We start from the raw sequence: 18,234 nt of genomic DNA on the forward strand, positions 1-18,234 counted from the left end.
TTTCACGGAGAAATCCTTTGATTTCTGGGCTGGAACTGAAGAAAACTTGTTGCGTTCTTGAACTAGGGTTCTTGACCTTTTTCTTCTCTCTTGCTTCTAATTTTCTATGTTTTGATAAATGATTTGACTTAGATAAGTTCTAGTTATGTTTCTAGGTTTAAACTGACTAAAACCTCATAATTTAGGGTCTAAACGACGTAGCTTAGGGGTCCAACGAAATAGGAAAAGACCAAAAGACCCCTGACTTAACTGCTGTCGGAGTGATCGACGGACGGGACCTACGGGCCGTATGTCAATCTACAGTCCGTAGTTTGCCCGACAGGGATTCACTAAAACAAGCATAACTTTTTACTCGGAGGTTGGATTTTAGCAAACTCGATGGCGTTGGAAAGATGATTCAATTATCTATCATATCATAGGTCATGGGACACATAATTCCTTTTGTGCTAAGAGTTATGACCATTTGAAGTTGACCTAATCAACAATTTTCCTCTAACTGGCTACTGACCCTCACCTACGGTCAGACCTACGGACCGTGGATCGAAGGACGGTCCGTGCTGGTCGGCCATCGTTTGTGTCAGAGGCTGGGTAAAGGGGGCCTCGATCCACGGACCGTAGTTTGACCTACGGACCATGGGTCGAGACTTAGCCGATTTTCTGAGCTGGGTTTGGGGAGGGGTTGCAGTGGTGAACCACGGACCACCAACACGGGCCGTGGTCTGACCTATGGTCCGTGGATGGCAACCGTGGGTTGCACCTGCAACTTCTCAAAATTTGCATTTTTGGTCAGTTTCGGATACGGGGTGTTACACTTATCATGTTTAGTAGTAGTTTCACACCTTTCAAAATTAGCACACACTCTTGAATGCATTAATGGAATTACTGGAACCTATTGTGCTTCTGGTCAGGGCCGTCTTAACCCCTAGGCCACTAAAGCCATCGCTTGGGGTCCCATATTTTTGGGGGTCCCCATTTTTAAAAAACAATTACTTATATATGTTGTTTTTTTAAAAAAAATTTTTACATGTACTATGAATGCTATGATTTTTACTAAAGAAATTGCATATGACATGAATATACATATGATTTTCGTAAGAAACCAATTTGATGAAAATATGGATAACGAGATCACTAAGTCCCTTGAAGAATCTTTAGAGTTGATTACGTTGTATATGTAGAGTAGATCAAACTATTTTTTCACTTTAAAATAGATTTGAACCAATTGAAGCATATAAAATATTTTGATTTTATTTAGTGGTAAAATATTGAGATTACTAGATGATGACATTTTTTTTAAAAATATCGTCTTAACCTTGAACTTTCTTTAACACGTACTAGTTATTTTGAATTGATGGTTTAGATTTATTTTGTGAATTAAAAGTGTTAAATATAAATAATACAAGTAGAAGATAATGATGTAATGAAAATACTCAATCAAATAAAAAGATTTGATTCTTTTCCAAATACACATATTGCTTATAATTAGATAATGTTAACTGTTCCTGCAACCGTTGCCTCAACCAAATTTTTCTTTGTTCGAAATTAAAATTGATTAAATCTTCTTTAAGATCAACAATGTCTCAAGATAGATTGACTGAATTAGCTATATTATCATTTGAAAAGGAATTATTAAAACAAATCGATTATAAAACAGTACGTAGTGACTTTGCATCTGAAATAGCTACAAAAATATATTTTAAATAAAAGTACATATGATAGAAAAAAAAATTAGGGCCCCTCTCTTAAGTTTCACTTTAGGCCCCCAATGTTTGTTGAGTCTGCCCTGCTTCTGGTGCTAAAGTTCTTACTGAACTACCGCATTTAGGATTCTGTATGAATTAGAAAGAGTTAAATATGACATAATGGAAACCGTTGCTTGAGTTATCTGGAGTGGTTTATATTCGAGTTCTAATTATCCTATCCTTAGTTATCAAATACATTGAATTAGATGGGAAACAATCTGTCATGGTGATTCGTCAAAATGTTTCAAGTGATATATTATGAAGTATTCTGTATGGATATAGTTATACAACACAAATTGAGCAGCTACTCTACAATTTCTTTCGCTTGAAGTTAAGTTTTGACTGCTGTTGTGATTTAATGCATGGATTGCAGATAGTTTCTTTCCTTCAGCAGAATGCACATCCTAGGGTTGCAGAGAGGATACCATCTGTGCCGGAGAATGTTACTGATCAGGTTCCTTCACTATTTCTCATAGTGTTGAAACTGAAAGACAGCTTTAAAAACCAAATATTACTCTAATTGCACCACATTTAATTGACTCTTATAGAATTTGTACTTGACAAGTCACACGTTCCCACAATTATGGCCGACCAAAATCTATTCAACCAATCCATCGACAAAGATAGACCAATGAAAAGATTTATTGGAAAATAAGTTCTTGTCCAATTATCTAATTCAACTACCACTTTCTCATGCCAGATTAGATTGTGGGAATCTGATCTGAATCGGGTTGAGATGGAGCCAGCCCACTTCTACGATGAATTCCCTTCTAAAGTGAGTGTCAAGCACCATGATATTTGCATTGCAACCTTAATTTTGATTTAACTTTTTAATGTCTGTTTGCCTAACATGATTGTTATTGCTTACTTTTAGGATGTCTTTGAGGCTGCCTGTGATTTTGCCAGAGAATATGGAGGATTACTGTGGGAGGACTCTAAGCGAATGCGTCTCGTTGTTAAAGCTGATATTTTGACTGAGATGAAGGAATTTCTTCGTCGTCAAAAGCAATAACTCTTCTTTTCAGACGGCCTTCATTTAGATGAAGGATTTCATCAGTTGTCGTCCGTCTATATATTTATTCCCAGTTTGACTTGTACATGAATTTTGTTGTGGGTGTGTGTATTCATTGTGCTTCGACTTCCTTCTTTCGACACCTTGTGATCTGTACTAATAATGGGATTAAAAATCATCGTCAAAACTATTGATAGCCTAAAAGAGCCTTGTCAATCTTACACTACCATGATGATGATCTTTTATATTTTCCTATTAGTTGTGGATAGGCTTAAGTCATCTACAGCCTCTTAAAATTGTCCGCATAATTCATTTGGACATCTCAATTAGGACTCGTACCTATTGAACACCTAAATTGTTCAAAACATATATCTATTAAATACAAAATGCTGATGTGGCGATATAAGTGTAACTCACTGCTGTTGAGCGTGTGAATGAACTTTTTTTTTAATTTTTAAAAATAAATTAGTGATTATTTTCTTGACACTTGGCATGTATTAATTAAATAACTAAAAACTCATTTAATTAAATATTTATCTCTTTATTTATAAAAGAAAATAACCCCACACCCATGTACAAGTCCTCTTCTTCTTCAACCCACCATTTTTAAAAGACTTCAAATTCTCTGCCTTTTGTTTTATTCTTATTTTTTTCATTTTTCGTTATAAACAAACTAATTGAATTTGCAAGAAGAAGGAAAATAATCGGATCATTGGAGTTAAAAAGTTTGCCGACATTCATGCATCTCTATTTTCAATAACTCCGATCAAGCAACCATCACCGTTCATTAAACTTATTAAAAATGGTAAAAAAAATTGATATTCTTTTGATTTCTCTTCATCGTCAATTTTTTGAAATAATTTATCTACATTGATTATTTTCACAAAAATTTCAATAATCACAAGAAGAATAGAATACAATGAGTGACAAGGGAAGAAAAAGAAGGCAAAAGATTAGGTGGGTGTATTAGGGCTGGGTGGGAGATATTTTCTTTTTTGTTATCGTTAAGGAGTCATGGTGGAGTGACAGGGAAGAAGATAAAGAAGAAAGGGCAATGGGTTAAGTAGGGGGAGAAATTTAATGGCTCAAGTGGGGGGAGAAATTTTCTTTTTTATTTTTTTTCAATTTAATTTTTCTAGATTATTAAAGGCTGAAAATATTTTTCATTTTTCAAAATTAAAAATTTGGACCCATGTGCCACGTGTCGTAATTCTATTTGTGATTTTTTCAAGAAAATGTGTGTGAATTACACGTAAAATATTTGTAAAGCTAGTTGTCATTTTATGTTCAATAGATAAATATTCGTTAATATTAAAGTGTTTAATAGGTAAGAGTCCTAGTTGAGGTGTCTAAATGAATTATGCGGATAACTTTAAGGGGTCGTGGATGACTTAAGCCGTTGTGGATATAAACATAATATCTACATTGAATCATTTTGTCAATAATATATCCCTAGCTCTCCTTTAAAATCTTGTGATGTTGTTATCATGAAAATTTGAAATTAGCTAGTTCTTATCCTTGACCACATCTTTGGACAAAGATCCATTTTGGGTTTATATAGGCTAAACAAGCAACTCATAATTCAGTAGGTCCTCCAACTTGGTAGATAACAATAAGCTCTTTCTTGGAAACTTCCTTTTTTTTCTTAGCCTATCTGGGCAATTTTTGCATATCTAGGCATGCCACCATCACTATTATTTCTTTAAAAAATCAACAACCCAAACAGTTACAAATCACATCAATATGCTTTTTTATGCATTCTTCAAAGTATCCTTTCAAACATAAAGAGCTATTTACCTTCTATTTCCCCTCCTAAGTGAATGAAACAGTTTCTGTTTAAAGTTCAAGATGGTAAAACTTGTAAAGAGTTGCCTGCGATTATCCCTCAAGATCACAAACATAACAATAGGATTTATGGGCATTGCAATGCTTATTTATGGTATATGGATGATTAGAGTTTGGCAGCGCGATGCAGCCAACTCACCTTCATCCCCTGATTATGCTCAATTTCCTTGGTGAGTTCTCAACTAAGAAACTTGGGTATTTAACTTTCTTTTTTATTTTACAATACAGTATAATTTTCCAACGAAGGAATCTGTGCTAATACTCACAGTGGTGAAATAATGACAGGTTTATCCATGCATTTCTTGGTGTTGGCACTGCTTTGTGTGCAATCACTTTCCTTGGTCATGTTGCAGCAAACTCTTCCAACTCCTATTGCCTCTCATTAGTATCCTTTTTCTTTATATTTCTCATATATACTCTTTCAGGAAATTTATTTTTGGTTGTTGGAAAAAAAGAAACTGCATAGAGAGAAAAAAGAATGGACCTTAACTATACTTATAGTATATGTTCATCATATTTGTGCTTCTTTTAGCAGAGATTGCAATTACAGCTGATGTTTTCTTGAACTCTGACTGGGAGAAGGTATGCATCTAAGAAATCTTTTATCATATTGTTATATTCAAATTTATCTTTCTGTATTCTATTGATCAAAACATCAACAAACAACCTTGTTGCAACACCTCGACTAATTCCATAGGGTAGCTTATAAGAAAAGTAGAAAAATATAATTGAAGAAGAAATGACTTTGAGGCGTGAAAGAATAGACTTTCCTTAAAGAGATATTGCTCGTATACAGATTGGGGAAAATACAAGCAATTTCCTTTAGGAAACAACAAAGATCATGTTTATACCTGCAGATTTTTCTTATAGAAATGACTTTTCATTTTCATAATAGTCATGTTTTTTCACGAATAGATGTGTTTGTACAACTTAAAACTTTTATGTACCGGGTAACTCTGTCCCGCCAAGGCTTGGACAATTGCTTCTCTCCTATGCTCTCACTATGTTTTACCTAAATCAGGATTTACCAGAAGATCCATCAGGAAGGTTTGATGATTTCAAGGATTTTGTGGACTCGAATAGCGATATCTGCCAATGGATTGCCCTGCTCTGTGTTCTAACACAGGTAAGAAATAAAAGCAACCACCTTCAAGAATTTTAGTATGTTTTTTCTTGGTTCAAATTAGTTACATGATTCTTAATAACTAAGAAATGATCATAAGCAGGGGTGTTGTATCTTATTGGCTACAATTCTAAGAACTCTTGGGCAAGTTAAGGAAAATAGTCATGAGTATGAAGGCGAATATGCAGAACCATCAGCTCCACTTCTTCGCCCTCCGGAACTGCCACCAAATCCTCTGTATCCATATGTTATTGGTGAACCAGTTCATATTGAACCACATTCTGTCTACAAGAATGTTTGAGTTTTGGAAGACAAAAGGTTTGTTCAATTGTTAGAATTGAAAAATCTTGTAACTTGCTTGTTTTTTTTTTTGGCTTCTTATGTAACTAAAGTTTTCCAGTTTTTGCAGAAAGCTGAAGTGAATGAAGTTTTCCTTTAAGGAAAGAAAAAGGTTGTTGTGGCAGCATTAAGTAAGCACAACTGAAATATTGAACTTGAAGTTTGGTGATTGGGATTTGGGACCAAGGATATACTGCTTAGGCAGTATTGGTTATGCTATGTAGCTTCTCCAATTGCTTAAGAATGAGTTTTTATTCAGAAACAGATGAGACCATATTTGTATATTTAAAATAGTAGTATTGTTTTGCAACTTTTATGTTTTAAGTGGTATCACAGTGAATTATATATGTTGGATATGTATGTTACTGTCAAAGTAAATTATTGAATATTGAACAAAGAAAAGAAAGGAAAAAAGGGAAATGAAAGTGCTAACCATAACCCTGCTAAAAGGCCCTACAGTTCCATCCCATTACATATTAAACTCCTTTCGACTTCTTCGTATTTTAAACCCGACCATCTCCAACCCTACTCTATTTTACTCTCCATTCTCTATATTTGGAGAGAAAAATAGAGAATGTTCTCTCCAACCACTCTCTATTTTACCCTCTACTCTCCAATTATAGAGAGTTGAATAGTAGTTCTCCAAAATTTGGAGAACTACTATTCATACTCTCTGTTTCACTTTTTGAATAATTATATTATTATTTCTACTATTTTGTAATTAATATATTATTTTTCATATTAAGGCTATTAATTAAATCTCTAATATTTACAATTCTTTTTAAATGTAATATAACAATTTTAAAAATATTTTATTTGATATGTACTACTTTCATCTCGAATTAATAATATTTTAAATATTTTTAAATATTTTCATCACTTTGTGATACAATTTGATGTTATTATTAATTTCCACTATGAAGAATGCACAAAATTTAATTGATAAGATAAAAAATTTAATTTAAAAATATAATACATAACATAATAATTTAAATACAAGATAACAATACAATACAATGCATAACATAATAATTTTAAAAATCACAACAATAATTTAGTAGTCCGATAGGTCGTTTTTAGATTTAACGATATTCGAAAAAGGAATTAGTGTATGATTTAGAGAAGTTGTGCTTGTTATAGCAGTTGTGCTTGTTGATTTCTTTTATCAATTATTCGTAGTTGTTCTTTAAAAATCTAGAATAAAATATAATTTAATATTAAATAAAAAAATTCAAAAAATTAAAATTTTATATTACATGAAATTATATAGGATGATTATTCCGAAAAAAAGATTTATATTATGGAATACAAAAACAAAAATGAAATAGAAATAATAATATAATATTGAGGAGAGAAAAGAAGATTCTTTTTTAGAGAGTAAAATAGAGAATTGGGTTGGAGTTGATTATATGAAAAAATAGAGAACGCTATATTTGGAGAGTAAAATTAAGTGTTGGAGATGCCTAGTGAAAATCCTATGCGAACTTTTTCATTTTCTGAACCATTTCATATCCTTGGGTAAGAAATTAACAGCAATACCTTACTTCAAATGCTTGCAAAAAAAAGGGAAAATTACAGATTGGTATCTAAGTACATCATATATTATACACTCTTATAAATAGCAACCATAAAACTCTGCACTTGAGAAAGCTCAAATGCTGGCATTTATGGCATACTTGAAGATTAGAAAACAAACAACAAAAGGGTACACTTGTGTTTTCAAGAAGTTAAACTGGAACTGTACAGGCATGTACAAATTAGGAGGTACAATTAAAAAGCTCCATTTTTTTGGCTAATCTAACTTGGCTTCAACCCCTGCACCACGATGACTCGGTCGGGTTCTTCTAATCAGAAGGTGATAAAGTAATCCACCTGCATTTCTAAATCTAGCGAGACCAATTTCTTGATCTTTAGTATGATCAATCCCCCCCAATGAAAGCATTGTTCATCTACCTTATATGAGTATCATAGTGATCAAAAACATTATCTGGAACGATCAAGGGTAGCTTATCTATAAACATGAATAGCCTCCTCAGATTCTCCCTTGTTATCGTTGACATGTCCACGATGTCTTTGTTGTCCATGTATACCCACAGATCACCAGAGTTTACCCTTTTAAGGCTATCGCGGCAAAAAGGGCATGATTGTGACCTCGAACGCCTGCAATGCATTGTATTAGATAACTCTCAGTTTGAGTAGTTGTACAAGCAAAATTAGCCGTACAGAAAGGAGAGAAAATGCTGAATATACATATTTTGCAGAGTAATAAAGTACGACGCCCTAGTAGAAACGAGTGCAATAGTGACCCAAAAAAGAAAGTACTTGACCACCAGCAAGAGCTGCTATTCTCCCCAAAGAGGGCCTTAACAAGAAAATGGTACTACTAAGTTCCATATATCGCATTCCACAGGAAATTAATAATTTCGAATACTCCACTATTTAGGAGATTGCTACAGCTTAAAATCAATTTAACCTACTCAGAATGCAGAAATGCGCCACTGTGCTTTTCCCTTTCTTCCCTCTTAATAATTTCCCATTAGGTTGTAAGACGCAATGGTAAAGTTGTCTCCGTGTGATCTATAGATCACAGTTCGAGCCATCGAACAAGCCACTAATGTTTCCATTATAATAGGCTATCAACATAACACCCCTTGGAAGTGCGGCCATTCCCCGGACCTTGCTAACGCAGGATGCTTTGTGCACCAGGCTACCCAAGGTTGTAAGACGCAATTCCATCAATTTGGTGCCAGAATATAGTATTCCCCTGTTTCATTTCATAAAGTTGAATAAGATATAGCAGGACCGTATTTACTTCACCCCAAATGGTGAGGCAACTTATATCCAGCAGTAACTTCATGCCTCCTCTAGTGCTTTAAAGGGCCATGGGAAACCTGTTATCCCACTTCTCCTAAGAAACATCCCCCATGGAAAGGCAGCAACCTAGGACTGTAGAGATATCTTTACCTAATATCATTGACTACTCCAAATGCAGTTAAATGGATGAAGCATATTTACATGGACTAGGAAACTAATCCTAGCTGCAAGGTTTGTGTGAATAGCCCCCACAATCTGCGGAATAGCAGCACATCTAGGTGTCTGCAGGATCTCTATATTGTACAAAAATCTGTCATCATCAAGCAAAAAAACTTGGAGGCTCAGTTAGGAGGTGGAGGTCTGCCTCTTCGCATTTAATTCACCAATTTTTCATTTGACTAATTATTAGTGATGTTCTCCATGCCACCCACGTGCAGGGGAGATTCTCAGAAGAAAACATCTCGGATCAGTATGTTCAAAAGATGACACTGAAACCCAGTATTACGGTGATGGGAAAGAGCAGAGATGCACTCCAGCTTCTCAGACAATTCAGAGTTACTGATTAGCAGGAAAAATCACACTGGCTGTAACATGTTTCCTAAATACAGATAGTTAAGATGATGACTGCTAGTTTTATATAGAGATTTAACACTGATAATACTCCCTCAATAAAATGAAATAATAGTTACAATTTAGGATAGTGCATTTCCCCTGCACATGGGCACTGCATCATAAAGACATGAAAACAATAAAGAAGAATGTATAAGCACACACAGCAGACCAGCCTAAGCTATATAGCTATATCACTTGACGTAGCTCCATTTTACCATGCTCTGCTTAACTATGCCGTGACACAGGGAAACTGACACCCATCTGAAGCATTTATCATAATTTATTAAACTGCCAACCATACAAAAGGAAGGGGAGATACAGATGCAGGCATTTTCCTAAGCATGTCATCTCTATAATGAATTTCAAAAACTAAGGTACAAAAGAACCAGCTTACTAAAAAGACTTTTGTATCATTAAGTTATGTGGCTAACATGCACACAAGAAATTAAATACTGACCTAACCCTTTAACAACCCAGACCTAGCTATTAACTTGTTCCTACCCTAGACGTCTTTGAAATAGCTAGCCTGATAAATAGAGAAAGAAAGCCCCAGACTACCTAATAGAGGGACCACCCACAGGACCTCACACCAGGTAGCAATCGGCAGCTGTTATGTAACACATTTAAGTGTATGAAGGGGTTAGAAAGAGTGCAAAGGAAATGTGGAGTTGGCGTGGGATGAGAGAGTTAACGTCTTCAGAAGTGGCTCGAAATTTACCAGGCCCACCCCACCGATCATAGAAAACTGAATATAGTAGTTAAACTTAACACACATCTTCTATCTCACACAAACTGCAACATTAAACATACCATTCACGATAGCATTTCAAACACAGGGCGTGATTGCATTTGGGAAGGACAATTTTGCTGTTCATTTCCATGCAGATTCCACATTCGTCTTCCCTTTCAATATCCGAGTCAGAAGATTGTCTGTAATCCTCATCATCTCTTCTCCTGTATCTCTCCTGGCAAACTGCTTTTTGTTTTTTGTCTTCTGAATCAGTAACACCTCTTTCAAGTTGAAGTAAGGAGGGATAAATAACAGCTGCACAAGATTAATGATGATTAGCAACCATTATTCAGTATAGCTGATTTATCTTAACAGTTCACATGAATGTAAATATGAAGGAAATTGTAGAAACTCACCATAGAACTCCCTAATGCTTGCTTTCCTTTCATGAACTGACATGGTTGTGGTGCCATCAACATAAACCTAGAGCCCAAAGAAAAATCCAGTCCAACGCCACGTTATTGCAGCATGAAAAACAGCTTGAAATAGAAGGAATTAGCAATGCATGAACATGAACAATCCATACCTTGTAAATAAGAATTCTCAACAATCCAAGGGCACCAGCAAGGTGGCAATCAGTCCACTGCACTAAGAAAAGGAATAGGTGAGCTGCTGGACTGTAGGACATTCTCATCTGTAGGCAAGCTCCATCGTACTCTCGGGGAAAGTCAGATGCCCTGCACCCAAATTCCAACAATCACATTCCAAATGACAGAACTATCAAGGAAGAACTAAACACTGAATTACCAGGTCCAGACAAACATGTTCACCATACAGAACAAAGAAAAGTTCATCAAACCAACCTAACTGAATTGCAAATGCCACTAATAAAGGAGGGAAGTGGGAAAAAAACGGAACGGCAGAAACAAGGAATACAGAATGGACAATGCAACAATTTACTTCCTCTTATGATTGTTCAGCTATGTAACCACATTGCAACAAATTGAAATTCAAGGAATTACACACCATTACAAAAATAAGCACCTCTACCCCACACCCACCCACCCACAAAAAAAAGTGGGAAAACTAGAAGACTTACCTTACAGTAAGTACCTAAAATGGATATAGTCAAGATGAAGGTATGCCTTGGAATCATAAACAAAGGCAACATATTAATCATAATATTAGAGTTTAGCCGCTTTTACAAGCTAAGCATCAGATTAGCCTTAAAATGACAACTTTATCTCCGTTTGAAGCAATTAAAGAAGTGAACTCAAAACAAACACTGATAACAACCTTATTCAAAAGCACCACAATTCTTAACACAGAAAAAAACAAAAAGGGAAAGGCGAAAACAGTGTCATCACTGCCACCAAATCTTAGCAAATCTAACCACAAAATTTTCAATTTGCATAAAGAACAGTAGAAAAAAGAACTCATAGAATTAGAAATGAAAATCAAGAAACAGAAAAATCAGAGAAAAAGTTTGAAGCAAGCTTCAAACTTTTTAGCAAAAAAAAAAAAAAACCCATATCATAAAAATCATTCACAACAAAATAGACCACCAAACAAATTGAAAAAAAAAACAGAAAAATCACCTCTGAACGGAATTATCAAAACAAAAGCAAACTTGAAATTTGAAATGGTCTGGACTCTGAAACCATAAAATCTCTCTCAAGTGAAAAAGGAAGGGTGTTACAGAATGACAGTAAAACTCCAGAAAACAACAATAAAGATTCATCCCCAAGCATAACAGATAAACAAGAGCAACAAAACGAAGGATGAACAAAAAAGTTCTGTTTTTTTAAGGATGTTGATGATGAAGAAGAAGTTGACTCACAGAGTATTAGCATGCTGAATATCAGCTTCAAGAACTTTGAGAGAGTCCTTAAAGGACTTTCGCATTGGCCCTCCAATTCCAATTCCTCCTCTATTCATATCTCCAATCTTCCTTCTCTTTCGCTCTTTTCTCTAACCACCCAAAACCCAAACAAAACCGAATTTTACTCACAACCAAACACTCCTTACCATCACAAATCCACTTCAACACCACCCCTTTTTTTCCTCAAATCAAAATCTATGCGTTTCTCTTGTAAGAATTTTCCCCAAATTTTGATGACTCTGTTTGTTCTTCTTTTTCTCTGCTCCTTTTACTGTACAGAATGAAGAAAGAGAAAAAAATGGAAGAGTTCTTATAAACTGGACACGTGGACTTGAACTTATGACAACCCAAAAGGATTCAAAAGTAATAATACTCATATACTAGGGGTAAATTTGGAATTGTAATGTATCAAAATTAATGGACCACTAAACAAGCACATCAATTTGAGCTCCGCGAATCTGCAAACTTCGTTTCAAAATAAGTGATGTTTTTAATTTAGATATATGATACCGATTTATTATTTTATTTTATTGAAGATAGTAAATATAGTACAAACTGACATGAAAGTAAAGTGTAAACAGGATTTTTTAGTCAGTTTTTAATACATGATGACAAATTCTTCTATTTCTCTCTCTTTATTATCTGTTTTTTTTTTTACAATTTTTTTATTTTATTTGTTTTGTGTTTGTTTGGTTAGTTTTGTTTTGTCTGCAACTTTTTTCCTTTACTTTCGGTTGCTTTTCGTCCACGCACCGATGACGGCTACCCCACATCCTTCTTTAATTTTGCCCTTTCGATTCCTCTTATTTACCTTCTTGCCACTCGCCTTCTCTTTTTTTGACCATTTACCTAATTTGTACGGCCCTCATAATTTAATTATTTTCCTTTTGTAGTATTAATTTATCTTTTTTCTTTAAATGAAAAGTAATTATCTTAATTTAACCTTATCTTAATTTATAATCATTCCATATCATATAGTATAATCACGAGATTCCAGCGCAAACTTCAATGCAAGTGCTTCAATTGTTCAAAATTAAAAAGCAAAAAATCAACATAAAAAGGAAAAAGTTAATTCAACATAAAAATTTATAATTTGGTACAAATTCAAATTAGTCATAACTCAACATAAATGTTCGACACCAAATTAAAAAAATGATAAAAAGAAATTAAATTATGTACAACACGTAATAGTTTCATTTTATTTTTGAAATATGATGAATATTGCAACTTAAAAAATAAAATACAATATTTTCAATAGCATCAATTTTGAATATTAGAACCACGAAAAGAACCATAGTCCATCTTCTTCTTTTTCAATTTGATATTTAATATTTGTATTAAAATTCGATTAATTTGAATTTATAATATATAGAATTTCATTTTAGGAAAAGTGTTTTCTATTAAAAACTTTTGTATACACTAAATTTAAACTCGAAATTTCTGATTAATGACATGATACCATATTTTTTTGGTGGTCCATGTTAATAAAGCGAATATTACCCAAAAGACATCTCCAGAAACAACAAGTTAATTACACTCTCTGTTTCAAAAATAAGTTAATTGTTGGAGCTTTTTCATAGTTTAAAATAAGTGAATTGTTCAAAATTTAAGAAAATTATTGGAATTGTTTTTTTCATTCTTGTCCTTCATTTATAAGTATTTTTTAGGTAATAATCTCAAAGAGAGTTAATTACTCATATTTATGATTTTACTTTGAATTATTTATATTTTCAAGAATAGTTTGAGAATAACTAAAAGTGAAAAGTGATGATTATGTCCTAAACAATTTTTCTTAGCGAGGGTTCATTGCATCAATAATTCACTTATTTTGAAATGAAAGGAATATTAATTAATCCATTTTTTATCTCAAGCATTTTGGTGAGATATATAATCCAAGATCAAAATGACCAAATTATTTTTAATGATTCAACCGTGTTGACTTTTAATTGAAAGTAGGTAAATCAATTAGATTATTAAAATTTATATATGGGAGATTTATTATTTACAAAGAGTGATGATTGTTTAAATTAAAATTGCAAGTGTCAAGCATCAACATTTAATTCTAATTTCATGATGACCAAATCCTTACCAAACTTAATCAATTAACCATTATAAAATATTTCTTCATCATTCAAAGCGCAGAATTACATAATTCCATTATTGCAATACTTTTTTTTATGATAAAAAGGTAAGTTTTCGATGATAAAGGTATCAGTGATATTGATTGCTTTTAAAATAATAATCTCAGAATGCTTTCATTATTTTTACTCTTGTTTTAAAAAAAAAAAAAAGGATTGCCCTCAAACGCATCAATATTATCTTAGCTCAAATATGAGCTCTAAGATAAACTTAAAAATTTTAAATAAAAATAATGAAATAAATACTCTAGTTGGATTCGAACTCAGGTCTCAAGGTGGATCCTCTAGCTTGTACCAACACCACAATAACACTTCTATGTTTTTCATGGGTGTACCGCTAATTACTCCATTTGTCCAACAATAATTATTTACTATTGACTTTGCACACTTCTTAAGAAACTATAAATAGAAAGATAATTTTACAATATCACTATTTGAATATAATAAATATAATGTTTTGAAAATATATTAGGAAAATAACTATAATTAATAATAAGGATAAATTAGAAACTAAGAGATTGTTAAATTTGAAAATAATTAATCTTAAATCTTTCATCTACACTTAATAAAAATCCTTATAACCACGCAAAAAGTTAATATATTTAAAATCACAAATTTTAAAAAAATTCCTTTTAGCAACATAAATTCTATTAACTCAAATTATAGCACGTAAATTAAAACGAATTGGAGAATATTGTTGCATGTATCCCAAGAAATAATGGGAGTCCCCTCAACACATTTTGAGAAGTTGGGATCCATTTTTTTGGATCCCCAAAAATATTGCTAATTGCACTTGCACCTACATATTTTTCTCCAATAAACGAGACAAAAAGATGGAGCATCGTAAAACTAGCCATCCTGTTACTTGTAACACCTAAAATTAAAAAACATACTCTGTCCGATAATAGTTGTCCATTATTGATTTGGCACACTTCTGAAGAAATTATAAATAGAAGAGTAATTTTACTATATTACCCTTTGAATATAATAAATATAATATTTTGAAAAATTTAATAGGGAAATGACTATAATTAATGATAAGGATAAATTAGTGTAAAATTATCCATGGATTTTATAAAATTGACAAGTATTTTTGGACATATATTTTTAGTATAGTAAATAAGTATTATTGGATAAAGAAAATATATATTAATTGAGATCAAATTAAATACATTTATATATTATGTTAAGCATTTTTTTGAAAATTTGAGAAGTCAATAGATAACATGGGGCCAATGGTTGGTAAAGAGTATTTAAAACTAACTTATCTGTATTAAATCTAACTAATTGTGGTGCCAAAGTCTACTAGAATATTCATATTTTTCAACTTTCTTGGAAATTTTATATCATTTTTCCAAACTTCATTTTTGTGTATATATAATTTAAATATTAAATATGTATGCCTTTTTTCTAACATTTTTTTTGCCAAAAGATACTATTATACTATTAATGGAATAATCACCAAGTCAACTCGTCAAAGGTTAGAATCATCAGTTACAATCTTTTTGAAAAGAATCCGTTGGATCTAATTTTGTAAAAAAACTCAAATTTCATTATCAAGAAGTTTTTGGGTTTATTTTGGTTTTCCATCCGGTGTTCAGTACCTATATTAGAGTTTGATTAATTCGAATTTGCGCCGAGAAGTTCCACATTGGGGTAAAGCGCTCCCTAGCAATGGAGACTCAAACCCGAGACCTTTTGATTAAAAATGAAGGAGTACTTACCACTCCACCACAACTCTTGAGTTTCAGAACAATATCTATCATGATCTCTATGTTTTTCTTTAAAATAAATTATTAGTATCAAGCATAAATTTATATTTTATTTTATAATATTTTATAAGTTATATCATTCACCCTTCAAAAAGTGTATATCCGGCTAAGCATAAATTCAATTGTTAAAAGAAAAAAAATTAAAATTAATTTATTTAAAAATTAAACCATACAATTAAATATCTGTTTTTTGTGCAATTTTTTTATTTTACATTCGATATTTAATATTTATATTTGGGCAATAGAAAATCCCAATTGAGCAGTAAATCACTTTACCTATGTTTTTTTTTCTTTTCTTGGTTAATATAAATGAATGCACAATTGCACAGGAAAATTGTGAATGAATTGATTAGTTGGATGATGAAAGCTAGGAAAAAGATATTATAAATGGTGGGTCATAATCAATATATAGAGATAATGAAGCTTCATGATAGGGGAATATATATTGTGGGGTTTGATGTCAAAATGAATAGGCAAACATATAATATAAAAAAACATTATCTTTTTTTATCATTTAATATCACTATCCCTCAAACCATGCAATCAAATTAGGATAAGGACATAGATGCAATTGTCTATTTCTTCACATATAAATAATATCATAACTACTGTTTTATGATAATTTAATAATATCTATTTTAAATAAAACTTTACTCTTTTTTTTCTGGAATTTTCCTTTGCTAGTTGTTTGTAAAACAATTGGAAACTATTGTCCTCTAGTTTTGCACATTTTAATTTGGTACAGCAATTCAAGAGTGGTATTAATTAGTAGTTGGAATTTAAATATAAATTGACTATTTTGTGGCTTTATTCCCTTTTTAAAAAATGAATTCTCAACGTTACAATATTCATTGTCCTATTTGATTAAGGTATTTCTAGTTTGAGAATCTCTCAATATTTTAATTTGATTCCTTTTAAGGTTGAGCGTATTGAAATTTTATCATGTTCACGGGGTAAAACTTAGGATCGTTTGGTAGCTAATTAGAGTTATATTGATATTAGTAATATAGAAATTAGTTATGTATGTATTATTTTATGTAGGTATTAGTTATACAAATATTATTTTTTCCACCTTTTATCATGTATAAATTATACATCATATTTCTCATAACTTATTTATGATATGTCTTAGTTATGCGGAATTCAAAATTACAAACCAACTACCACACGTCCCCTAAACTTATCGAAACCAACTGTTATTCTAAATTAAAAGAAACGTGACAAATGTTTGAACATCGACTTTTTTCGCTCAAACATATTTAATTTATATATATATTTACCTTATTATAATTTGATATGAATATTTTGTGCAAGTAATGGGTTAAGGTGGAACGAAATATGTGAGGGGTTTATTTGATGTTAGGAATTTATAGGTGAAGAAGTGAAATATGTTTCTTATTTTGCTTTTATAATTTTGTGAAGGAATTTAAAAGAGATATATAGTACTAAATTAGTATAATTTTTAAGGGTAAAAAAGATGTTACAAGAACCTAAATTAGTATATTGTGATTTGAACATTGGAGTAAAATTTAAAGAGGTAATCATACAAAACAATCAAAAGGCATGGGATATGGCTAGTTCAAAAAATTGACTATTGATTTAATCATTTTTGGACTCTTTTGACGATAAAAACCCCAACGCCTAGAAAAGTTACAAAGTGTCCAAAAAGAACAATCGAAATTATTCTAGAAGTAACAAGATCACTTCAAGATTTCAATTATATACGTTTCCAATGGGCCAATTCAGTGGTCATAAAATAATAATTTAAATTATGGTACCATTATCCATGGTGTACCTCTTCTCTCTCCGTTCACTTTTAATTGCCATGATTTTTTTTTAAAGTCAAACTATATGAATTTTGACTAACATTTTACGATATATTTTTCATCATATTGATACGCAAAAATTTGTTATAATAGTACTTTTCGTACAGTTTTAGACTATCTAAATTTTTTTGTTTAAAATATCGAATAAATGTAATTTAATTTAACTTTAAAAATTAGTCAAATTGACTTTTGAAAGTGCAACATAACAATTAAAAATAGACAGAAAAAGTAGTTAAGAAGGTAAAATTGAGCAGAAACCAACATTTCTTTTTTACATGTACATTGATGTTTGTAAAATTCTGATTAGTATGAACAATGGTTGAATTGGCATAGCAGATGATATTCTTATGATATATTAAGGATTGATTCCTTTTGATTGTGCTTTTCAGTCGAGTTTGT

General features: G+C 32.0%; 3 protein-coding genes across 4 annotated transcripts in view; 2 read left to right on the plus strand and 1 right to left on the minus strand.

The window, feature by feature from the left end:
• The window catches only part of LOC102597627 (general transcription factor IIH subunit 4), a 10,511-nt gene extending 7,531 nt beyond the window's left edge, over window positions 1-2,980 (plus strand). Inside the window, exons 13-15 of the mRNA XM_006346996.2 lie at window positions 2,116-2,196; window positions 2,443-2,517; window positions 2,617-2,980. Coding sequence (XP_006347058.1) covers window positions 2,116-2,196; window positions 2,443-2,517; window positions 2,617-2,754 — 294 coding nt within the window. The 3' untranslated portion in view covers window positions 2,755-2,980. The remainder of the gene's footprint in view (window positions 1-2,115; window positions 2,197-2,442; window positions 2,518-2,616) is intronic.
• Window positions 2,981-4,320: 1,340 nt separating this feature from the next.
• Window positions 4,321-6,447, plus strand: LOC102597946 (tetraspanin-19-like). 2 transcript variants are annotated; one of them, XM_015308664.1, is made up of 6 exons: window positions 4,321-4,769; window positions 4,885-4,984; window positions 5,101-5,181; window positions 5,621-5,725; window positions 5,826-6,040; window positions 6,123-6,447. In XM_015308664.1, the coding sequence occupies exons 1-5, from the start codon at window positions 4,603-4,605 to the stop codon at window positions 6,021-6,023; spliced, it is 651 nt and encodes a 216-aa protein (XP_015164150.1). In that variant the 5' UTR covers window positions 4,321-4,602; the 3' UTR covers window positions 6,024-6,040; window positions 6,123-6,447. The 2 variants fall into 2 exon arrangements, with proteins under 2 accessions (XP_015164150.1, XP_006347059.2); XM_006346997.2 differs by having other exon boundaries at window positions 4,322-4,769; window positions 6,132-6,447.
• Window positions 6,448-7,605: 1,158 nt separating this feature from the next.
• On the minus strand, window positions 7,606-12,417 carry LOC102598484 (E3 ubiquitin-protein ligase RNF8-like). Its single transcript, XM_006346998.2, has 5 exons — window positions 12,058-12,417; window positions 10,804-10,954; window positions 10,634-10,700; window positions 10,298-10,532; window positions 7,606-8,221 (listed from the first exon to the last, which is right to left on the minus strand). The coding sequence occupies exons 1-5, from the start codon at window positions 12,153-12,155 to the stop codon at window positions 8,011-8,013; spliced, it is 762 nt and encodes a 253-aa protein (XP_006347060.1). The 5' UTR covers window positions 12,156-12,417; the 3' UTR covers window positions 7,606-8,010.
• Between the last annotated feature and the right edge of the window lie 5,817 nt (window positions 12,418-18,234).

The sequence above is a fragment of the Solanum tuberosum genome, unplaced genomic scaffold (genome assembly GCF_000226075.1).
Source record: "Solanum tuberosum cultivar DM 1-3 516 R44 unplaced genomic scaffold, SolTub_3.0 scf00083, whole genome shotgun sequence".
NCBI classification, from domain to species: Eukaryota; Viridiplantae; Streptophyta; class Magnoliopsida; order Solanales; family Solanaceae; genus Solanum; species Solanum tuberosum.

Excerpts from the sequence above, each read along its gene's own strand:
- LOC102597946 (XM_015308664.1), top strand. The coding sequence starts at position 4,603 with ATGGTAAAACTTGTAAAGAGTTGCCTGCGATTATCCCTCAAGATCACA. Across the intron at positions 5,182-5,620 it reads TGAACTCTGACTGGGAGAAG|GATTTACCAGAAGATCCATC; the intron begins GTATGCATCTAA and ends TACCTAAATCAG. Across the intron at positions 5,726-5,825 it reads TGCTCTGTGTTCTAACACAG|GGGTGTTGTATCTTATTGGC; the intron begins GTAAGAAATAAA and ends GATCATAAGCAG.
- LOC102598484 (XM_006346998.2), bottom strand. The coding sequence starts at position 12,155 with ATGAATAGAGGAGGAATTGGAATTGGAGGGCCAATGCGAAAGTCCTTT. Across the intron at positions 10,533-10,633 it reads AAGCATTAGGGAGTTCTATG|CTGTTATTTATCCCTCCTTA; the intron begins GTGAGTTTCTAC and ends AATCTTGTGCAG. Across the intron at positions 8,222-10,297 it reads TTGAAATGCTATCGTGAATG|GCGTTCGAGGTCACAATCAT; the intron begins GTATGTTTAATG and ends AATGCATTGCAG.